General features: G+C 36.4%; 1 protein-coding gene across 7 annotated transcripts in view; it reads right to left on the bottom strand.

The window, feature by feature from the left end:
* The window catches only part of RAPH1 (Ras association (RalGDS/AF-6) and pleckstrin homology domains 1), a 197,532-nt gene that overhangs the window by 15,270 nt on the left and 156,773 nt on the right, over positions 1-25,489 (bottom strand). For all 7 annotated transcript variants that reach the window (XM_027678366.1, XM_027678365.1, XM_027678367.1 and 4 more), the window contains 5 exons: positions 14,392-14,466; positions 6,059-6,136; positions 4,552-4,711; positions 2,464-2,585; positions 735-800 (listed from right to left, as the gene is read on the bottom strand). In XM_027678366.1, coding sequence (XP_027534167.1) covers positions 735-800; positions 2,464-2,585; positions 4,552-4,711; positions 6,059-6,136; positions 14,392-14,466 — 501 coding nt within the window. The remainder of the gene's footprint in view (positions 1-734; positions 801-2,463; positions 2,586-4,551; positions 4,712-6,058; positions 6,137-14,391; positions 14,467-25,489) is intronic.

The raw sequence follows: 25,489 nt of genomic DNA, 5'->3' as shown, positions 1-25,489 counted from the left end.
ACTGTATTAAGTTCAATCCAAAATTAAATACTCAAAATATTTACTTTTGTGTGACTACGTCAATCATAACCATTATTCTGGAAATCAAGTGGAACCTATGGCACTTCAGCCATGTCACAAAAACATTCAGTTTTCAGCTTATGAAGGCCATGCTTTCTGTTTGCTTTATTTGCTCCATGTCCATGGTTCTGCAAACTGCTTAATATGTTTGATATAATTACTTTTCTGTCACTCATTTTTAAAAATTCAATACTTGGTTTTTATTTTAAATGTAATTGAAACAATTCTTAACTACTTTGCTTACTAACAAAATTTAAAATATTAACTTAGACCAGTCACTAAAACCATTGCTATAGAATTCTGTAGGAAATAAGAATTTGGAAAATACTATTAAAAAATATCTCTACCACCAGAGGTCAAAAATCCCAGGTGACAGTTCAACAAATGTCAACTAGCTTTAGCCCTAGTTACAGGCAACCTCATTTTGATTATCACTGTGTATGGTATTTTGGATACTAAACTAAATACAGAAACTTTATATTAACTGATTACATCTGAAACAGTGTAACATGAAAATAGCCATTTATCTCAAATATAACACATTCCATTCACAGTCTTCCACAATTACATTCAGCCCCGTCCATCAATTTCAATCACCACAACCTTCTGGAGTTTAGCTTCAAGCTCCAAAATGACCAATGACCAATATGTCCTTTTTGGTTTGGCATTCCTACCTCTAGAAGCACCTCTTTATTTCTGTCTGCCATCTCAGAGGTTTCTTTCTTCCCCAGAAGATAGTTCTGTAACAAAAGAAAGCTTAGTATTTCTATAGGCATTCTGAAATCAAGCCAAATGATATTTCTTGTTCTCCTTTCTGCAGCAGTAAGAAAAAATCCAGCTATTAACTAAGAACAATGTGTGAACTAAACAAAACTTTGCAGTTTAACTGAAACTTTCTGTCAGACTGCTAAATAATACATTGATCTAACTTATAATCACCTTTACCAGAACTATCAATCAGTCCATACTACTCTTAACAGCCTCACGACGACATTGTCCTAATTTTCCATGAATCAAACAGCTGTCTGTTACAATGCATCCAAAAATAAAAATACTGTGAACTTGAAAATCCCACAATAAAAATATAGAAAACCCCAGAGATCTTTAAACTTGTTACATACTGCCATTATTTCTGTATTCAAAGAAGCACACACAGAAGCAATGTACTTTGTTCCATCTTGCCCTGACAGTTGTGCTGAATAAAAATATTTATTTTTCACAAAGAATTACCAAATAAAATACTCCTCATCTTCTTAAAGGGAATCTAAGTATGCACAGGTACCATATCTTATTTAATAAGTTTTGTACTCTTATTCAGTTTGGAAAAGATTAGGGCAATGGAAAACATAATCTTCTTAACCCCTAGCTCTAATACTGGAAAAACCCCAAATATTCATAAAGTTGAGCCAGTTCAATATTTTAAACCAAGCAGAAATGTTTGGTTTGCGCTGGTACCTCCTTGTTGACAGCCTACCATATGTACTGACAGCAAATGTATCAACCACAAGCTTTTAAAAAGGACGTAGAGTTTTGCTGCCTCAGTGCAAAGCACTTGAATTCAAGACCTGGTTTTCAGTTCTTGCTGAAAAAGAAGTAGAATCAAGTACTCTGCTGTTGTCCCAAAAGGATGAGCTTACAAAACTGATACCCAGTTTAAATATCCAAGAAATTAGCACACAGATGCCATACAGATATAAAAAATAATCTATAACCCCAAAAGGGAACACATTAGCTAGGAGTTAAGAGAGAGATCAACTGATATGATATCCGGTTCTTTTCAATTAAAATTCTTCAAAGAACAACTTCCTGCTTATCTGTTTCTTTTTCTCCACTCCCTTACAATACTGAACTGCTTCCAGATATCAAATCACTTGAGAGAAGTCTTTCAAGCCATTTGAGAGAGAAGTGGGGTCTTTGGTTTCCTAGCCAAGAACAGGAAACACAGGTGAGTAGCAGGTCCCAACTTCCACAGGGACACATGCTCCCTTCTCTTCATTTGCCATGTGACCCTGGAGAAGCTATTCTCTTAGATTTTGTCTTCCCCTTCTTGCCAGCAATGTAAGAATGCACAGTGGAGAACCACTACTATTAGCAGTATCTGTCAACACCTTTCCGGCATAATTACATATTTGAGCAGCACTAAGTATGAGTGTAAATCCCATGAAACTGCCTGCCTTCATCTCCATTAAAACTACCCACAAACACATTTGCAAACAGATTGCTTCAGCTCAGTTATCCGCTATGGACTTGATTTTGTGCCAACAACGCTGCAGATGTACACAGTGCCAAAGTGTAAAGTTCCCTGGCATTTTAACACATAAAAAGAATGGAAAAGAATGCTACCAAAAAAAGTTAGAAGCTGCAATCAGTCACACACGCATTCAACATGAACCACAGGCTTACCTGGGGATTCTTGAAAAGTGCGTATTTCTCTATACGTTCCACGAACATTAGTTTGTTTTGACTATCTCTTGTCCAGTTCAGGAGATTTTCAACTAAATTTTCATGATCTTCAAAGATCCTTTCTGCAGCAATAACAAGAGAGCAAATACATTTGAATATGTTGCATTTTGTGATAAATTAATCTGTGGTCATATCTAGGAGACAAGGCATACATGCAGAGAAAATAGAGTTCCAGGTCTACTACAATGGAAAGAAGTTTATGCTAAGAAACTAAAAGAACTTAGTCATCTTTCAGACATGCCTGGGTTAATTTTACACATACAGTCATTCAACACTGACTTCTGTACCTTCAGGCTTAGAGTTCCAGCAACATACGAAGTGTTTTTGTTTTTTTAATCTGACAAAGCCTACCATCCCACATGAACACTGCAGACTCCAATGATGATATTCCAAAGTTTATGAGCAGAAATAAGAAGGTTATCACATTTATATGTACTCTGGTCTACACAACCCCCAGAGGAATGTATTAGGCAGCTTTTTCAGCATAAAAATTATTACTGCATCCCCAATCACTATCTGACTCTAAGTATCAAAAAAGTAATGGGCAACAATTAGAGGGAAAACAAAATGCCTATGAAATGTGGAATACCCATGGTTAGTAGGGGTTTTGTAAAGAGGTCTGAAAACTGACACTGTCCACTTCTTATAATCTCTCCTGATGAATAAATGATGTATTACCAATGGCTCCTGAGAACTCTGAACTTCGACTCTCTGTTGAAATAGTTTATCACTAGTACACTAGTACTAGCACTTCAGAATACTGAAAATAGGCAAAAGAGAACAGATTAAGGAAAAAAGAGGAAAATTTACTGAAATGGTAGAGAAATAGCTGAAATTTCTCATTCTAAAATAAATAAGGAAGGAGACATCTTCAGGAAGCCACTAGACCAAGTTTTTCCTCCTTTCAAAGACACTGAAGTAGAAGCTAGCTGTCTGCAATTTGTTCCCTCTTCACATGGGCCATACAGTGGCATTTCAGCAAATTAAATTTTTCAGAATCATTTGGGACTTGCTTGACCTTTCAACTGCACCTGAAAGCAGAATATGATTTTCTCCCACAAAATAATTCAAGCTCTATCAACAACACAGTAATACTGTCTTCCAAGAAAGTAAAAAAGTCATCACCTAACAGAACAACAAAACAAAAAAGCTTCAGAGCACTGTGACACAAAAACTTACATCTCACTGCAGCCTCATTAGTGAAAGTGGATAGCTTTCAAAACACATCAACTGTCATTACAAGAACTGGGTTTATTAAAATTGTAAGTTTTTGAGCCTAGTAAGATGTTATTTTTCATTGGATAGGTAGAAGATTCACCCCACAGCAACCCCTTTTTCCCCCCTAACAATAAGCAATGTTAACATGCTATGCTACCTGATATAGAAAAGGTTTCACCAAAAGAGGGAGGAAATATTAATTTTCATTGTAATTTGAAATAAAGATATTTGGGTTCAGTTCTGGGTTTTTCTTTTATCAAAGTCAATGGGTAAGGTGCACCTTACCCATTCCCCTTCTTTTCCATTCAGATGCTGTATCCTTTGGCTAAATGAACAACTTAGATTGTGGTATGTGCAATGCAGTGCAAAGGAGCTTTAACTGCTCTTAGAGGAATATTGCTTGTTGCATTCAAATATTTAACAGGGAAAAAACAAAGACAGCTTTTTGCAATAAGAGCTATCAGTTCAAAATACTATTTACAAAGAGGAAGATGCACGGTAAGTTTTTATCCCTTATCTGTTTCTTTGGTGAAGAAATCATCAAAACCAAGAGGCTTGGTGACTAGACATTAGTAAAATTACTATATCACACCAAAGAATTTAGCCAAGCTTTTTAAATGAAAGAAGAAATAATTTCCAGATCATTCTGAAACAAAGTCAAGCATGAGCTTCATTAAATGAATTAGCATTTACTACATTAATGAACGGGATGATGAACATTAGGAAGCCAAGTGTTTAAACAACTCTGAGGATATAGACAACTGTTGCATTAATAGGTAAGAATTATAAATACTTGTAATTATTACTTACCCATTTGCAATTCAGAGATGGTTTCCACCAATGACCAGTCTAAACTGTAGCCACAGTGTGATTTGTCCATCAGATTGTCTAACACTTGTCTCACTGTCTGCCTCTCATCCACCATCATTGTTTTTGAGCTGTCATCAGACATATGGACTCTGATCACCAACTATTAAGCAGAAAATTAGGAAAACAAGAAGGATTAATTGACCACATTTCACATAAAAATACGGTTGTTTATTAGATCTTGTTTATTCTTCTAAGATTTTCTTACAATTAGCATAAAACATTAAGTTCAATCAAAACACTTCCTCAAAATGGGAGAAGTCGTAGATGATGGTTTGATATTTGTATCACAGACACTCAACAAGATACTGTTCTCCTTCAGTATAAGAGAGTAAACATAAAGGTCTTTCCAATACAATGACAACATGCTTTAGTTGTGTGTTACGGAGGAAAAAAAAAATCCCTCCTGCCAAAGTATCCTGTTCTGATTAATAAAGTGCCTTTGAGACAATTTTTCTTGAATGTGTAGGTGGAACAAAAGAGTTCTGCAGAAGCTTACAAAGAACCAGAATTTTTCAGATTTGCAGTTCAAGCTTTCTGCCTCCTTTGTCCATATTTTCTAAAAATGATGATTATGTAAACAATATACCTATGTTAAATGTTATTTTTCTGGGGAATATGAAGCGGTAGTGTGAAAAAAAATCTACTTTTAAAACACAATGGCTTTTCATAGGCATTTTAAAGAGGTCATTGTCCAGAAACAAAAATCCAACCATTTTTTTAACCAATCAAAAAACTTAAGACAACAGATTCTTTTTGTCAATCATTATGCTTCCATTTTTACATCTTGTTCAGATGGAAAAGATAAAATCTACTGGTTGTAATATACTGGTTGGCTTTTTAATTTCCATCCTCCAGTCAGGGCAGTTTTTAGCTTTTCATCTACAATCATTTAATGTAAAAGGCATTTTAAGCTACTGAAAAATCCAATTGCAAAATAAGAATCCTAAATGTTAAGGGAACTCCATATTTTTTGAGAGTACATCAAGTAATGTCAGTAGAGTTTCTCCACTTGGTAATCCCTGTTTTTAGTTTGGAATACTTGTTTTCCATTTATCACTGGCAAATCCTGCTGTGCATAATAGGAAGGGGTTTGTAAAGAAAACAGGCGCAAATTTTAAACGTGTGACTGCAGAATATGCAAGGATGATCTCAGGAGGCTGGACCTTCATTTCACTTCTGGGTGGAAGTTGGCAAAGTCTTCTCAATGTGCACTAGCTGCAAAACAAGCTATTCCTTAAGAAAAACATAATGTTATTTCATATGCTAGGATTTTCTTGATTAGGTGCAGCCTAGATCAGAAACCACATTACCACTCTAGATTAGAACACTAGAGGTTTTATATAGGGCAACTTAAGGGTAATAGACACAAATGAGAAATGAATTTCCTGCATTTTCCAAGTGAAAAAGAATAAAATAAAGCTCTTATAAATCAATGTAACTAACTTACCTTTTTCACTTGTGCTTCTTTAATCTTCTCTAATGCAACCCTAATCTTCTCAGCTTTGAGTTTAGCAGCCTGTTCCTCCTAGGGGGACACAACACACACAATTCCAGTTAACGCAAACTTCAGTCTGGTTTCAGTGGATTTAATTTTGAGGCTACCATGCTTTAAAACATGAACTGAAATGCTGATTTCCTCACCCAAAAATCCTCTTAGTGACAATGAAGACTATTATTTTTTAAGACAAGAAGTATTATTATCTAACATTTAAAAATACAATTGCCATTAGAACTTACTGGAGGAACATATTTTCTATAGACATTTGGCATTTCTCTGTTCTTCCACACTGTAAATAGCCTTGTGCATTGCTACCAAATATTTTAGCAAATCATATATTTTACAGTCATAGGTCTGGACAATACACATTCAACAAGAGTGGACAATGGAGTACACTCAATAGATTTTTGGTTGACTGACATAAAACAAAGAGCACACTGAGAAGTATTAGAATTTAACAGCACACAGAAAGAAAGAAAACAAATCCTATAAATAGAATCCCATACTACAAAGTTTGAAAGACTTTAAATAGTCAATCCAGTTGCAGTAAGAAGCTTCAACGCTCCCTTTAGCTTTACTAAATCCAAGCTGTATTTCTCCTTCCTTTAAGTATTTTAAGACACAAAACGCAAACGAGCATTCTTTTGCTCTTCTAAGTAATCTATTTTTGTTACAGCTGGAAATGCAGTGAAAATTCAGGTAACGAATCTATCTGCTGATGTTAAAGAAAACTGTATATTTTAAGACTAGCAACATAAATTTTTCAGTTTGAGATTACAGATATTTCTGTTGAAATTGCATTTGAAACATGTAGCTAAACAAGCAACCACTGTTTTGAAAATGACATATGCAGGTTTCAGGCTTCCACAATCTTAAATTCTGGATGTTCACTGTGGTTTATATCTAAAAGCATCATAAAAATCTCTAGCACAACAAACAAATATATGAAATAAGCAAACCTCCTCCAAAATATTGAATCTCTTTAAGAAAGAAAAATTTAAATTTTCCTCAGATCCAAAGCAGCACAGCCTATCAACATTCATAGACATTTAGTTCTCCATTGCTTTCTTGTACAAATGTAATCCGTGGTTTCTTTGCCATGTCTTTAGATGGTTGCTTTTCTTGTAAAAGTTGAGATTTAGCTATTCTGAAATCCACAGTGTTTAAGTTTTGTACTTCTCAATGAGTTACTAATATTCTTATCAACTGCTAAAGAATATTCTCTTGTTATTTACTGCAGTCTTACTCAGTAGCTTTTGGTCCTTCACATCCTGTGACCATCCTATGCAGTGGAAAAAAACATCAGCTAGGCAGGACAGTATACTGTCTTGAGAGAAACGTAGTTCTTTTCAATAAAATAAACCAGTAAGTTGACACAAGCAGACATAATGTGAGCCTGAAACATTATCTGGGAACTGAATTACCAAGGAACACAGCTTCTATTAATCTACAGGGAACCTCAGCTTTTTATTCACAATAACAATGGTGTCATATAGCTTAGAAAGGTTAAATCAGATTAGCATTCTATAAAAAACAAAGTGCCATGATACTAAGAATCATTTTTCTTCTTATTCCTTAACACTAACCATTTCATTCTGTACAGATAAATTATTGCTAAAAAGCAAGGCTTTAAAGACTTGTAAAATTTCCAGAAGTGATGCCATGCACCTGTACATTATGAAATCAGCAAAACCAAAAGACTTCATTTCATCATACATTTGGAGAAACTCATTCATATTTAAAAAAGCTCATTAACCCAACCATAAACCTCTACTGCCTTAAAAAGGTTGACAGCACATTCGGTTTTGCTCTTCATTAAAGTCAAGCAGCCCGATTTTCCAGCCCATTTCACTGCACACCTGTGTGATGCTACCGCCGACAGCAAACCCCACAGGAGCACTTTGCACCACAGTGCACAGGCAGCAACACAAGGGCAAGCAAAAGGAATCAGCTGGCAGCCTCCCAGATACCTGTGCCAACACAGCTAAAATATCTTTGGTGATCTCTAAGTTTATAATCCATCATTCCCTAAAATGCTTTTAAAAATAAATATGTAGATCAAGAAAGACTTTGAGGATTTACTGTTTTAATGCCTACCAATAACTTTTCATTTCCTACTCAATATTATGTGGGTCTAGAGATCAGGATTTCTTATACTTTGTTAAACTCTAATAAAGTCAGTTTAAATTAAAAAAAGAAAACCACCAAATCAACAACAAAACAAACCCCAGAACTAGAATTAACAAAATAAGAACCACTTTTAGCCAGTAACAAATTATAAAAAAAGGTCTGAATCTACTTACTGGAAACGTACAGAGGAAAAGAAGCAAGAATTTAAAATTTCTAAAAGCATATAGTAGTCAAGGATTTTAAGCTATTCAAGTTTTGCTTTATAGTTAGAGCTCAGGCCACTGCTGCATCACTGCTGATATCACAAAAGAAGGAAGAACTATCTATTTTGATGATTTCATAAAATAATTGAATAACTGCAGGACTCACATCAAAACTCACAACAATTTCTTCTATTTCTCTCCTAATGGCCCAAGAAAACAGTCCCCTCCACATCAAAGCCAGCCCAAAACTGCACTTAGACACAAACACAGGCTCTCTCCTCCCATGTACATGAAACCAAGACAAGTTCTCAGCGGGAGGAAGCATGAGCCATCCATCAGCTTGTTCTGAGCTAACAACCCTTTTCACTGCACGGGGAGAAAGGTGACAGATGACAAAAATACCTGACTGCAACTTAAACTATTCAACACCATAAAGTAATAAGGCCAGGACATACAGTCCAACCACACTGAACTTGGGCATTTATTTCCCCTTTGCTAGTAAACACCAGCAACAGTGATATGAGTTGCTGAAGGGTCATGGAAATACAGGTGAACAGCAGCCCCTTCAGGGGGTACCAGAGGTGGTCCATACCAGGGTAAATCCTGATGTGGCCACTGCCCTGCCTCCCTCTCACAGCATTAGTGTTCAGTGACAGCATTAACAGTGCTGCTGTGGCCACCCAGACACTGATCTGGATGAAAACTGACACAGCAGAAAGATTCAGCAGAATCCACTCCTTGGTAAGACCACCTTTACGGTCATGGACATGCTTCGGAAATCAAAGGAGATACACATACACTGCAGAAAACCACAAAACATAAAGCAGTGTCATTTCCACCAATGGCAGGAAACTACTGCTGCTCTTTTAGTAGCAGTACACATCATTGCTACACATAGTAGCGGTCAAATTGCAACATAAATTCCTAACTTTAACAGGACTACTTTGGGAGTATTGTTACACCTGCACTTTAAAGCTTTGAGCCAAGATTACTTTTGGTTATGGACATCACACCTGATGTAAAGAATACATGGCAACATAGTTACATTGAGAATTTGTTAATCCAAAATATTCTAACATTGTGAACTAAAATGGAAAATGCACGTCTCTGCAATGCGATGGTCTTAAATTAATGACCTTTTTCTTTGCATTTTTATACCAGAATTGTTTTCGATAACTTTAGCCTACAGTGCAATATCATAAAGAATAACACACACAAAAAATAAAGATTTCCTTAATATGACGATCACAATTTCCTGCCCCAGTTTCCAGTTGAATATGCAGTTATCAGAAATTTCAGCTGGTTTTTAGCATTAAATATGCAAGATGCATGCAGTGACAAAGCTGACCTTGCTGAAATGACTTTGTGCCTCACATTTCTAGGCTAGGACTTTATTTTCTGCTTCATGTTACATTTTTAAAGGGTCATTAACTGAATCCTTTTACAGAGATCACAGAAAGAATGGGAAAAAAAAGGGGGGAAGGAACCACTTAAGAAAGGTTACAGTACTTTGGAAATCCAGTAATTGAATGATAAAAGCTAGGTAAGAAAGTCCACATCTCACTGAATTTAGGAGGGCAGATACACAAATCACAAGATGCACAGAAGAAGAAATTTCTTCTTTTGTTAATATTTGATTTTTTTTGTCTGAATTCCTTCTCTGCAGATAAGAAGATAACTAAATACATAAGTAGCATTGACTTCTGAAGGACTAAAAGCAGGTATCCACTGTTTATTTTCCCAGCTACAGTCTAGCCTCAGGTAGAAAGGCAATCGCCTGTCTTGCAAAGACTGTCCTTCTTAAAGAGCTTTTACTGAAACAGAGGTTTCTGCTGCCAGAGAACACCATATTGACATCTCCTTTTGTACCTAATTCCCCAAAACTTCAAGACATCTTTATTAGCCCCATGTTTAATGTATATCAATCTGAATATTAATCACATTAATGAAGTGTTTTCTGTTGGTTGCTTTTATTTATTATTAAAAAGAAAACTAGAACAAGTGTGTATGTGATCAGCACTAGAAGGGAAAAACCAAATGTGTGAATACAAAGAGCAGGTCTTCTTGATAAACTCATTAGGACAAGCAGAACACTCCTACTCTAAAAACCATTTTGTGGCAATAGCAGCACAGTCCATTTATAAACAGTGAACTTGTGTTTACAGTAGTAGTTCTTGGCCATTCTCAAAATAACTTGGAATAACCTATATCTGGGTAAAGCAGAAATGGAAGCAAGACATGACTCTTTCAAAGCTCACTACATGTGAGTGAACATCAGTCATTTTTTCCGGTGAGGAGTTCATCCTCCCTAACGTAGACTCATCACACATTTCTTCCTTCTTCCTTTCCAACTTAATACTCCGGAATATTCCTGACATTGTCACCATACTGCAGTATGTTACTAAACACGGAAATGGATGTGAAGCAGTAGTATTGTTTTGGGGGTTATGTCTGAGAATTATGCACCTGAGAAGGTCTTAAATATCACAGTGACACTACACTGGGGTAGTGCCATATTTTTCCTTTGTTCTACTTCTGTGCACCATTCACAAACTCTTTGCTATTAGAAGCCTAACTCAAACACAGAGATGGCTTCTGAATGGAAATTGGAAAGCACCAGTTACATTTTAAATGCATTTCAAAGTCACACCGGCTCTTGTCACAAGTTCCCACAGAAGGGATCTTCTCCCCCACAGTCTACTAGCACAAAGAAGGCCCCATCATCCATATCCCCAAGGAAGATGTTGAAAAGTACTGGACCCAGTATTATCTCTCAGGTGCACCACTGGTTAATGCCTCAAATTGGACTTTGTGCCCTTTAGAAGGTATGCTTCAAGGGATGGCAGATAAAATATTAATCAATTGAGACATACATTCTGCTGTCTCCCTGAAAGACTACTTGAACTAGATTTGACAAAGCTAGTAGCAAAGAAGAAAAAAATCCAATGGAGTTTCACTGGTTCTTTATCCCTTGAAGCAACCTGCACCACGTTATCATCCTGCTCGCCCCTGAATAGACCCTGTCTGTAATGGCTCTAGGCCAGGCTTCTCACTGGGGCAAAGAGTTATAGAACAAAAGGTACTGGGATCTGGGACCACGCAAAAGCAAGAAAGGGGAGAGAAAAAACCAAATAAACCAGATTGAAGAACAGGCCTTAGAAATCACAGTAAGGAAGTTTGAGAGTGGAAAGAAGACTACAACATAACAGATGAGACACTATGACTGACTGGCAAGTTTTAGCTGGACAAAAAGCTCAACTGATACACGGAACAGGGTAGAAACAGATTTCAGAACATAGGCTGATTGTCTAACAGTGTAACCACAAGCTTATTATAAATAATATATAAATTATGTTTTATTATATTGATAGAATATATAATATAATTATAATACTAAAAAAGAAAAAGGTGATATTAAAACTACACAGGAATGTTACAATGATCACAGCAGGTTAGTACACAATAGTTTGTTGAAGAAAAATTTCATTATTTAACTTCAACATTGTGCAAAATCCTGCTACTACCATCTATATAATTTTTTCAGGTTTCTAGATGTGGCCATCACAGCTTCCTCAAAAACTGGTTGTAGGAGGTTGGAGTTTTCAGACTGTGTTTACATCCTTTGCAGATTAGAAATGAATTGCTGTATTTTTAAACTGCATTAAAAAAAAAATCTCAAACAGATGCTTCATTCAAGAATGAACACAACATCTGAATCAGATTGATCTAAGATGCATGAAGCCAACATCAGAACTTATTTAATCAAAAGTCTGAAGGAATTAGTGTGCAGTAACCAAAAATTTACAAACCAGTGGAATCAACATTCCTAAGAAGAATATTTGTCTTTCAGATCAACATGAAAAGAAGAATGATGTACCAAATATTTGGGAAGAAAAGGTGTTACATGACTCCTTTACCTCCAGATGCTGGCATACATATATGAATCATTAAACTAATACATCATTTTCTGTGCTGAGATCTGCCCTACACCGTGTCAGGAACTGTGTGCGTATGATTGTAGTGCAAAGGGAACCTAGTGCATGACTAGAATTTCTACCATCAGTTATATTACCAGAGGACAAAAATGGTACTGTTGTTCCCCCCAAAGTGTCTCTAGTCTCAATATAAGAGGTAGACATATCAAAGAAAGGAAAGAATACCAGAAACAGTAAGATAATAAGAAATAGTTGACACACCAGGAACACCAGCATAGAGTTGCAACATGATCCTACAGTTACCTTATCTAACACCTTGCTACAAGGAAATGCTCCGTTTCTTGGGACTGCTTCACTTTTACAGGGTTTATCTAAGGTGTTGAAGAGATCTAAGCAGCAAAGTGGATTTCCATTTTATCATTTTACTAAAGAAATTTGTTTGCAGGAGGTCAGAAGAGAACCAGTAAGTATCCACACCAGACCCGTGTGCTCAGTAGTCAGAAGTACAGGGCACCACTGCACTGAGACAGTCCCAAGCTGAACAAACAACATTATCCTCAGAAAATCAGCAACCTTACCAAAAGCATCTGAATCAAAGGGCTACAAAGTCTAATTAGGCAACACAAAGATTTATAAACACAAACATTTAACTTCAGGAGTCTATCAGAATCACTGATATGAGCTGGTCCATGGTCATATGACATAACAGGATAATTTTATGCACTTTTTAAACTGAAGTTCCATATGGTAACCAACACTCACCCCACATACAAACAATCAGAAGGGAGGATCTGAAAACACATGGAGATGAAAGAGAAACTTATGGTTTCTGTTTGTGCCACAGCTGTTGTTAATCTATCTGCAATGAGTCAAGATTTGCTGGTTTGGTGGCTGTTTGCTTTGTTGGGGGCACAGCAGGGTAAGGAGCTATTGGGGGGGGGAGAAGGAGGTATGGACTTAAATTTTAAGCAAAACAATCACAAGAGCAGAAGATTACTTGGTTTTGGCTGTTTGTACTCCTCTAGAAGACAGACCAAGAATTTGTTGTCAGAATAGATGTTGAGCACTTTGAGAAGAATATTAAGGTATTTAAGAAAAAGCAGTAAACTAATTCTAAACTTTTATTGCTAGATACAGACTACTTATGCCCAGCATTATTCTTATTGTTTTGAAGTTGCCAAGATACATTTTGATGCTTCAGGCTTGCCTGAGGTTTCTCCGCTAGAGGGTCTATTTTACAAAAACAACCCAAGGAACAGTTTGCAATAGGTAGTAGCATGAGAGACATCTGACATCTCAGCCACTGAATATTCAAAGTTCTCTGAACTACATAAAGCCGTATGTTTGTTCTTCATCCAAGCTTGTCTTTTCATCAAGGAGATTTACAGCTTGCTCCATCCCTCCTATTCTAGTTTCAGAAGGAAATATGTATTGAAAATATAATTCTTGGACTTAAGAAAAATTTGTGCTCTCTTAGTACATTACTGACCTCTTTCCTGTGAAGAAAATGAATTTACAATCAGAATTCATACATACCTGGCTCATTAGACCACTGTTTTACTAGGATATTCTCCCCACATTATATTAAGACAACATTCAAAATGTTATAAAAAGAAATCCCATTACTTAACTACAGTTTATCTTTGATACAGTAAGTGAACCTATTTTAAGGTAGTAATGCCTTTTAAAAGTACTGAAAAGTCCCACATATTTTCCACAGTTATGATAGGAACAAAAGAACTTTCAGCTCAGTACACTTCCTTTTCAGCTAAGGTATTTTACCTGCTGACATAGCTATTAAATATTTGTCAAGAACTTGAACACTTTGATAAATCTGCAGAAACAAACAATAAAATTCAGCCTTTAAAAGCACCTTTGATAATAAGGAAAATCATGTAAGCAAATGCACAAGTTTCTGGAAAGGGCAGGCAGGGGTGGGAGAAGCATAGCACACACCAAAAGCATTCTTTCTACATAGAAATAGTGACATACAGGTGGAAACAAGAAGCATCACCTTGGTCAGCAAATGAGAAGGTTTTCCTGCAATGTTTCTCAGAAGGAGGGAGGTTTCCCTGTCCAAATAGGAGTGCTTGTGCAGAAAGAAAGAGAAAGAACATAAATCAAAGGAAGTCAGTATAGTAATTTTATAGTGTCTTGATTACAGAAGATAAAGCAGAGTTTAATAGAAAAAAACCCTATATCATCACTTTATTTCCCTCCCATAAAAACATGAACATTCCCAAATACTATGAGCTTAACACACTGGAGTAAAAGCAGTTGTGCTAATAGAGGACACTATTTTAATCTTCCTTTGTACAAAATATCACACAATAGAATTAAGAAAACTTTTGCTTACCTGCAACTGGTTTCTTTTCTGCAAGAGAAAACTTATTTTTAAACACACTTAGAATTATAAAAGTAAGAAAACATGCACTTACAATGCTTTTCAAAATCCTGTCCAGTCTTCTAAAACTGAACATTCTACTTTCACTACACAAACATAAGGCCACTAAAAACTGATCATCCTAGAGACAAGGAAATGGTTTCACGCTTTCTACACTGGTTGCTGCTTCATTGCTAAAGAAGAAAGATGTTACCATAATAACATCAACCTGACTTACAATGTCCTTGTTTTTGAAGGGCTTACATCTCTCTTCTCTTGTATAGTCTAAATTATAAAATTACAAATCCCTACATTTCTCTTGGAAGATAAACTAACATAAAGTATATTTTCATCTGTTTAAAAAGGGGAAGCAAAATCAGTAGAGGGGAAGCAACCAGTAGAGAAAGGCAAAAATCAGTCAATGACAGATACCAGAGAGATTATCTTCTCTAGCATCTGCTACAGACAACAAAACCATCATCATGCAGTGATTGCAGAACCACACAGTCACAAGTCTGCTAAGGGGCACTTTACAAAAGAGCATTAAGTACATCTCCTGCGTTCCACCTCTGTACTGCAAGTTTTGTCCCGTGTGGCTGCAATTGTCTCAGCCTTGTTTCAGTTGGTCCAATGCTATGCAGAACAAGGCATGACAACTATACACGCCTACTATCCTTTTGTTTAGAAATTAGCAATAGAGAATCTCCATCTCTTCTTCAGTGCCACAATAAGGTGCAGTCTCCTGAAAAAAATGGAAGAGCCCATGTCTAAAACTTCATGCAAAGCAGTATCAAATAGTTTGGGGAATACAGTTCCTGCAGCGGGAGTTTACTTGATGTGACTTCCACATGCTGGGACGAGCAATTAAGGATCTCAAGGAGGCTTTAACAGTTACAGCTCAGAAAAGAGTACACACAGCATCTGAAGTGAAACCTAGGCTCCAGCCCAAGCTTCACCTGGTACTTAGCCACTCATATAGACACAGGTTATGCTACACACTGAATAAAGATTTTTCTGCCTGCATGTTAATTACTGTCTGTACCTACATCCTGTGTTTTAGGAGGACAGCAGTGCTGCCTAGCTCAAGCACACACTGATGAGGTTTGTAGGACCTGGTATAACTAAAAGGTCTCAGGCACTGTTTACAGTCATACTGAATTGTATCCTTTCCTACACAGCTCTAACTTCACACATTCAGGTTAGAATGGTCTCCTTACAAGGTATTGCTACAGAACTTGCAGAATAAACTGGTTGGCTCAATTCAAAACCCAAAAGTATACATAAAAACCCAATGACAAGTTTAAGGAAATTCTTTTAAAGAGTTTCTTGATAAGAGTTCTTGAGAAACATCATGGACTCCAATTAATATGGATCACTCTTTCTTGGTGAATGAAGCACTGCAATAGAAGGACTGTTACAGATGGGTTTAGGCACTTGCTGCCTTAGCCTGTTAGTCAACAATAGTGTCAGAATTGAGAGAGGAGACTGAATCTCTCCTTAAAGAAAACACTATTTGCTGGAGAATATTTCTCCTACAGGGAAGCTCAAGGCAGGTTGATTAACCTTATTCCTATCATTGGTCATTTCAGCTGCTGTCATCTTGCATTTAAGTACAGTGGAAATTTTCTCCACTAAGGAGCTTCTGTTCTATCCAGAAATGGGAATGCCATATATTTCTTACAACAGCCACTGGAAATTTTGTTCATACTGCTTTCCAGACCTGCAGCAAAATATGGAAACAGATAACCACAGGAGAGCTATTCTAGAAATCAAGAATGATGGTATTTTATTGGAAAGAGGGGTTGGTCAGTAAAATGTGGAACAACAGTATGATGACAACTACCACTGTGAATTTGAGCTGAAGATATAACATGCCTAGAAACAGGGAGGCAACTGCCCTCTTTCCCAGACACCTTCTGTGCATGGCTCCCTCCTTACGTGTAATACATTCTGCAGTTCTGCACAAAAGTTAGAATGAGCAAAAGCAGCAAATCAGTAGAAAAGCCCAGGTTCTAGAAATTATAGCTTGGCTAAACAATAACTATGTGCACATAATATTTTTAAAATATTTGACCTGCACAAACCATTAGATAAAGAAAAAAAATTAGTTTCATTTTAGACAGTGTGTCACTTTCACAATCCGGTTTTAAAGCATTTAATCTATTTCAAAGAAAGACCAGCTCAAACATCAAGTTTTTAGGTAAACAGGTGCTGTTCTTTAATACAGGCTCCTAGATTATTCCATTGTTCAGGGGAAGATAAATATTTTGGGATTTTTTTCTCCATAGTGCAGTCACAGTGGATCACACAGAGGATCTAAACAGTCCACTCTTCCTCTCTATTTCTGGAGTTCAAATACGTATCAAAGCTCTGACAATTTAAATGCCTGATCTTTCCAAATAAACTAACCTACTTTCGTGCCCCAAGTACTTTCCCAGACTAAAAATATCAGCAATGAAATCCAGGAAAACAAAACCAAAACATTAATTACTCCTAGGTAGACATTTCTAGTCTTCTACCATGAAAAGCATCTCTTCTTCTACCTGCTCCCATCACAACAACAAGAACTCAAGCTCTGGCAATGAAGTGTATCACCTTAGATTCATTTAGGATATAAAACCAATTCCAATTACACAAACTAGCACATGTCCCACTATGCCATGATTTTTTTTATCCTGCTGCAGTAAGCTGACTGCTTCCCCAGTACAAGGCCACCATTTCTCATAATGGGTGTTTTCAGTTTAAAAATTTTTTTAATTGTCACATGACCAGAATGAAATATCTTTGGAAGGCAAAAGTAGTTTGAAACATAATGAAAGTGTCAAAGTTTGACAACAGCTCCAGAGAAAACAAAACCGTGCAGTCCTTTATACTAAGCATGAAGTCACAGAGAAGTCAGACTGTGTTGGAAGACTACTTAATTTGCTGCATCCATTAAAATACTCAGCACAGCTAATTCAACATGAATAACACCAAGTCAGAGATCTGATGCCTGATTTACCAAATTGTTTGGAAGATCACATATTTCTAGGTCACACTTCAACAAGCAGGCAAACCCAAACAGTATATAACATGTGCACAGTCCAAAGCTAGCTATACTTCTACTGTAAGGTTTCTTGTAAAGCTGTATTTTTTATGTATAGGATAGTGTTCTCAAAATCCAGCCATCAGTAACAGCCATACCTTGTTATAAGTTATAAAATTATTAATGCAAATGCAGTACAAATGAAAAAGCTTCCCAAAGTTACTTCCATTATATGTAGAAAAGAAGTTCACTTAGCATATGTTAAACTTTTCGACGACAACTACTCTGTCGATAAAAGAATTTTAAAGCCAACACTCAATACACTGGTATTTTAAATGACGAATAGGCAGCCAGACTCCACTCAGGATTCCAGTTAGTCTAACACCACCACTACTCAGGCAGAACTCAAAATACCATAGCCCAGTGGACATCCAGGAAGGAAGAAGCGATAGGGCTTTAAGAGGACTCTTAAGAGGCAACTTGAAATGTTTCCTCTTGTCATGTAATCGAATCTGTCGATATAAACTGTGCTACAAGGCTTTACCCCAGGAAGCCCAGACAGGCCAGAACACTGCCCAGCCATGCTGGACACTGAAACTCAGGAAGTTTGTTTATAGAATCCTCAGAAGGTACTCTTTGGTCCCTAAAAGAACCAAACACGAAGCCTACCATCAGGTATCAAATATGCTTGCAACTTCTTTTTGTGTTGAAAACACTTCCTTTGGGGACAACTTTAACACAATAATAAGAAAGCTATTCACTTCTGTTTTAGTCCTTCCTCATAATACAGGACAGACTTTGAAATAAGTTGCCAGAACTCAATCCAGTTAAAAGACCTGGATATAGAAAAATAATGAAAGAAAACTATCAGAAACAGGAAAACCATTTTATGCAAGAAGTAGAAGCAGACATTGCAACGATGACTGTTTTAAACTAAGTCATACCATAACTCCTAGCAGCAATTATTCCAAATCACACTGAAAGTTAAAGATGTTTAATAATAAAAAAACCTCAAAATGCTAAAAAAGATATGTTGATCAGAAAATTAACTTTCTAAAATTTAAATATATACCTTCCTCAAGGGATGACAAAACAGCTGTGCACAAAAGCACTTAGTGGAGACACAATTTTACATTAAAAAATTGGGGTATGATGATCAAAATATCAGAAGTAACAAAAAGCATAAAAGTAAGCCTACTAATGTTTCCATAGGAAACTTAAGCTGCTATGGATAATCACAAAAAAGAAAACTAGGTTTGAGTAAAATTAACATTAACACTGAAAAGTTCTAGATGCTGTTAAAACAAAAAAATTAGTAGTTTTCATGTGCAGTTCATTCAGCAAAGACAGCTAGCCTTGATGTTTATAAAAATATGGACTATAGTCTTGTTCCAAATTAGGTTTTGGACTTCAAAGATTTCCTTTCTTCGGAGACAGGAATATAGCACCCATTATCATCCGATCTAAATACCAAACATTCACGGACCAGCTGTTGAAAACTGCATTTCACTGATTTCAGAAAACTCAACATAATACTTTTATACCCATCACCAGCTCTTTGTCTATAAAACATGTTTGCTAAACACAATAGAACAGATTGGCTAGCAGGAAAATAAAAATACCTTTCAGATTTCCAGAATACAATTCATTGCACTAAACTAAATGACAAGTAATGCTCTACATGGCCAAAACCTCAAGGTTTTTTCACCTATTATCCTTGTCAGCTCCATTATGAAATATTCAGTGGGTTGTTTTAATTCTTGAGGTTCTGAAGTCTTCAGCCAAAAGTCAGTTTCAAAGAAATCAAAACTGAAATGATTTCTAAACTATCACTGAATTACCAAGCATATTATATTTATTTTTTACAGCCAGTAACTGAAGGGTAGATTTTAAGCAGATTCTTTTAGAAGAGGTGATAAACTGAGCTGTCTAGCCAGGTCCTGAAGCATAAAGGCCGCGTAGCCCATCTTGCCATGGCAGCAGGTTCACAGGTAATGCACTGTATTATACATGGCCTCCTTTCTTCATCTCTACTTGCACAGCTTTGCAAAATATTGACCAGAATGTTCATATTGAACTGATTCATTTTCTTGTTACACGCCTGATCATCACTTAGTACAGAAATAAGCAGGACCAGTTTAGAAAGATTCAATCTCATTGGTAAGAGACCGAGTTGTATCTAATTCCTCTAATTTTAAGGTAAGGGCCGAGAATACATGCGTACAGAATTTAAAAACAGTACAGTACAATCTGAAAGGTGTCAAGTATGTTCTTTACACTGACAATTTACAAATAATGATCAAAATCTGGGTGGGAAGTGCATGACCTGGCAATCTTCTCAGATATTTTACCTTATTGTTCTAATGCCTTAAATATCTTAAATAGAAAACCTCCTTTCATGTTAAATATTATCTGTAGGTCCAAAGCCATTCACTCAAGGTATGTACAACAGAATAACTTACCTTAGTACATAAAAAAAAAAGACAATGACAAACACACTGAGGACTTGTGCATGTAATTATCTTGCAATGTTTCTTGCAAAACTCTTCAATAAGAGTTTAACATTAACCAACATGTTTAATTAAACCAGCTGGTGGCACTCTTGTGCCACTATTCTGGATTCAATATGACAGTTGAGAAACATTATAAAAATCTTTTTTAAAAGCATCCTCTGTCCCTAAAAACAAACTAAAAATCAGGGAAACTCAGTAAACAGCATCCAGTAGAGAGCTACATGCTTGCAAAAGTTTTGCTGAAAAGATAACTACTATAGCTTCCATTTCAGCTTCATCTCTATGGTGAATTCTTTAGAGTCCACCTTAAAGAATTAGAATCCACTATTTTCAAAACAGAACTCAAGAATTAAAGTTTAAACATAATTTTTGTAATTTTGACCCCAAGGGGGACAAAGATGGAAAAGAACTCAAATTTTTATTTAGAAACACTTTGACATCATATATTCATACGCACACAATATGATAAATATCTAACTGAAAATACCCATTTTCTGCTTTCCTTTGCAAAGGGGGTGCTTTAGCCTAGCGAAAAAGTGGCTCGGGGAGACCTTATCACTCTCTACAACTAGCTAGAAGAACGTGGTTGACAGGTGGGTGACAGTCTCTTCTCACAAGTAGTAACAAGAGATAAGACAAGATGAAAGGGACTCAAGTTGCACCAGAGGAGGTTTACATTGGATATTTGGAAAAAAAAATTGTTGCAAAAGGGATAACAGTTTGTTCTTATCAAAACCTCAGAAAAGGAAAACAGACACTTAGAAACTGAAGCAGCAACATTAGATAACAGAGCTGCCAGACACTTCCACATCCAAGATGTGTTTTCACAGAATCACCATGGGTAAAGTTGGAAGGCACTTCAGTGGGTCATCTGGTCCAACCTCCAGCTCAAGTAGGGTCATCCTAGCTTATAAAAAAGCTATATCACTAAGACAGCCATTTTCCACAATGGCTTACCATTACAGGATGATTACTAGTCATTTACATTAGACAAGTATTCCAAAGAAAAGAAAGGAAGGGGTGTGTCCTTTAAAACACAGATGTTTTTAAAGACCTCTGTACATCTGACCATGAAATAGGTTATTGGCAGGGGCATCACCAAAGACCTGCTTTGTGCTGTCCCACAAGAAGAGACCTAAATTTGTCTGAGCCTAAGCCTTTAGAATTAAAATTGAAGTCTATAAAGTCTCAATGAAGTCTGGAGCATCACAATTAATAAAACCTCAAGAGTGCATCCTCTCACAGAGCACTGCCCAGCCCTTCAACTGGACTGCACACTACTAACCATGAACCAAAGATCAGCCAACATCAAGAGTGCCTGGGAGAGTATAGCTGCCTTCTTTAAACTGCAGTGCCTGCCTGCTGCAGAGATACTGGAGCCAGGCAAGGGAGGGGAGAACCTGGCGCAATCACTCTGAGCTCAGGAGTGGCCAACCCTCCCTCCTAGAACTCACGCAATTCCATTTCACTGCAGGCAACTGGACCAAAAAAGAAAATTTAAAATGTTGATTTACAGCAAGTATTTATTAAATACTAGGACTGTTTATAACTTCATGTCAGTTCTGACAGTTACAGACTAAACCTACTGAAGTTCACTGCAATTTCAGTAATATGTCTGTGAACATCTTAAATCAACAAACTGCTGCACTGGGTGCATGAGAACCACTCCTCCCTAGTTCATGCACCTCCCAGGTCAGGTTGTGATACTCCCCTGCTGAACTCAAGCTACTTAGGATGGAGCAGGACAGAAAGGATTGTAAAAGCCACTGAACACTTCAGTTCAAGCTTGGTTTCACTATTGCTTTTTAGAAATTTAAGACTAAACTGCCACAAGAAAGAGGGAGCCCTGTTGTTCCCATAACCATGTGTTCTCCCATCTCCTGTGTGGACAGCAGTCATTTTGATCACGTGGTCCAAAAGATCAATGAACAACTAATTCAGAAGGATTATTTTTCAGGGAAAGCTGCTCCAAATGACCAGGCAGCTGCACAAACAAGATGGGGTAAGATTGCCCAATTCATCAATTGCATGGATCTAAACCAAACATGAAATCCCAAATAAAGTTTCTCTGCAGGGAAGAGGTTTCAAGCACGGAATTCTCCCAAAATTTAGAACAAAACAAAACAAACAAACAAAAAAAAACCCAGGAAAAAATACTATAGAGTATAATTTCACATAAAGTATTTGTCTGATCCGTCGAAAAAAAGATACATTAAGTGAAAGACCTAAAGAAGGAAGGAGAAAAAAAACCCTCAAACTTAGTATACTATGATTAATTAATTCCTAACTGCATTAGTTAAAGAATATCAGACACTTCATCCTGAGAAGGGCTCCATCTGTACCACAGAAAACAAAACATCAAAGAAGCTAAGAAAGCTAAGAAATAAGAGTACATGTAGGTTTAATTGGTTTGATTGGTTTTGACTGAATCTGCTGCCTTTTATACTGAGGCAACTGTATTAAATCACATTTCATTATATGCCTGTTGACTTCTACACCATAAATTTCCCAAAAAATGATTGTAGACATCAAATCATCCAAAGATCAACCACTATAAAAGACTGGGGAGCTAAGAGTCACAAATCTACCCTTTTGTTTAAAAGCAGATAAGTCACATGAAAAAAAAAACACACACCTGCATTCATAAAGCGAGGCACTGATTTGGCTGGTCTAAAATCTTATTCGACTTTTACAAAAATGAGACTAGTAAGTGTCCAGCATAGGAAACTAACCAAAGCTGTAAATTTGGTCAATTAAAAATGAAGACTTTTCTTTGTATTTGCAGACAACTTTTACCATACTTTAATAGATTAAACACTAACCAGCATGCTCAAATCTGACACAGCTAAAAGGCCAGTTCTCAGTTATTTTTTCAGAACATGAAGTCTTATTTTTGGGGGTTTGAACTCCTTTACAAACGTCACAAACCCTTGTTTTCATCCTATAGGTTAGGAATATATGCAACTAAAGACAACAGCATAAATTCTTTTCTCCTCTTAAGAGTTTAATATTCCACAATTGGCAGCTGTGTTCTTAATTTTTGTCATCTGTTCCAAATTTGATTTTTGGCAACCTGAAGTAAGGACAAACAAGTAATCTGTTGCTAATTTCCTACAGATGTTGTATTTCACATCCCTAATCTAATCAAACGTTGCAAAAAAAAAAAAAAAAAGAAATTTGTCTTGGTTTTAAGCAGACTGGTGTATCTACAAAAATTGGCTGCTTAAAAAGCTCCATTAATTAATCACAACTTGTAGTGATATCTTCACTGGCAACTGCAACCAATGCATATTACTACATCCCTGCAGCACGCTTTTAACAAAATTTGGTAACATCATAAGGCAAGACTTCTGATTTCTCCACTCAGGTCTAGTGGCTTAGTCCAAGAGGAATGCTGCCTAGGTTTAATTGGTCATTGATCCATGGTATTTTTTCTCTTGCAGATGAACCTGGTAAGAGATAGAACCTCTAAAGAACCATTTTCCTAGTTTGTCTGTATTAATGATCCAATTTTTTCCTCAAGAAATCCTTTCCTAAACACAAGTATTTTTCTAAAGTGCTCTGGAATAGGCACAAAAGCAAAGAGACTCATTTTAAAATGTGCTTATTTACACAGCACTTGAGACAGCAGAGTGAGTAATTTAGTTGCTTGTCCACAGAAGACTCCAACATCACAGACTAACCAGAAAGAACAGTATATTTAGGCAGAGACAATGCCTTTGGTGTTCATACTTAGGGTAACAAAGTATACCATAACTGTAATTGTTGAGTTGACACCAGCTTTGCCACCCAGCAGTGTTAAAAAGGACATGTATTAACTATCCATTTTCCTGTTCTTTCAGGGAGGGAACTTTTAAACTTGTTCATCGGTGTGAGGCAAAGCTGACAGGCAATGTCAGAAGATAAAATTATTCTTACATGTTTTATGGTTCCTGCTACACTTCAATTAGTCACCTCCTATGTGGAAAAAAATTACAGTATAAATTTTAAATTCATAGCTATAAAATAAGTCAGATGCACTGATTGGAGAATCAAGATTTACCAATAAAAGGATAATGTTTAAAGTCTTGTTTCCCTTTCACATATTTTAAACCTATAGACCCCAAATTTTAAAACATCCCATTCCATGCATGCGCAGTAAACAAAACTTTTAGAATGTCTCCTTTGGATTCCAATTGAAAATTCTTAAAAAAGAATTTAAATTATCCCTTCCTATAATTTGCTTTGCAGATTCCATGTGTGTAATGTGAAAAAAAAGGATAAGGTCCTAGTTTTGCAGGCACTGGAAAGAGTGAATTAGCAATCTTTGCATTCTAGTGCATCATGTGATGACCATGAATAGCCAAGCACATTTGATTACCAAAAAACATAAATATTGTTTATATTTCATGAAATTATATGTTTATCTCAGAGAATGCTTTGAATGCCTCAAAAAATCTGGCAAGTGAGGAGTAATTTTACATGTATTTCAAGAACATTTGAAAACTGGAGGGCTCACACTTCTTATGCCAAGAAAATTGGAAGCCAAAGTAATGCTGCAGGATGATAGATATGCACAATTTTTCTTTACTGTTGACTTATTAAAGAAGACTTTGTGAGTAATAATAGGAAAAAAAGAAAGAGGAAAAGATTTGTGTTTCAAATTAAGTCTTTCCATTGACTATTTTCAGCTTAGGAAAACGGTAACTGGAAACGCTCCAGAATACTCTTTGTGTATAAAACTAGGGACATAACACAACTGGCAGAAAATTAAATGAATTTTTTTTTTAAATAATTTCTTCTTTAGAAGAAACACAAAACAAACCTCTGCCATGCCTTGTTTGTTGCTTGTCCGTGACTACTCTCACAAATGGAAGCCTAACATTATTCACATCTGCTAACCATGCAAAACATGGACCATAAGGAAAACTACTCAAACATTAAGCTCCCAAAACACAAGAGCTCTATTCCTTCAACGGCTAAAATAGACCACAACTGTTCTTTAAATCACCTACAAATAATAGGTGAGGTTCAGCAATCCAACTCTATTTGAAGACACCATTGCCTACCAAAAATCATATTATCAGTTGATTTCTCTGCATACATTAGCAGTCAACTGCACTTTCATATAGTGTAACATTTACCAACCCCACATAAAATATGGCCCTCAGTAATTTTAAATGGGTACCAATATTTTTGTGTTATGCCACTG

This window comes from Neopelma chrysocephalum, unplaced genomic scaffold (genome assembly GCF_003984885.1).
Source record: "Neopelma chrysocephalum unplaced genomic scaffold, ASM398488v2 Primary Assembly neopelma1_44, whole genome shotgun sequence".
NCBI classification, from domain to species: domain Eukaryota; kingdom Metazoa; phylum Chordata; class Aves; order Passeriformes; family Pipridae; genus Neopelma; species Neopelma chrysocephalum.
This window is presented reverse-complemented; position numbering and strand designations above follow the sequence as displayed.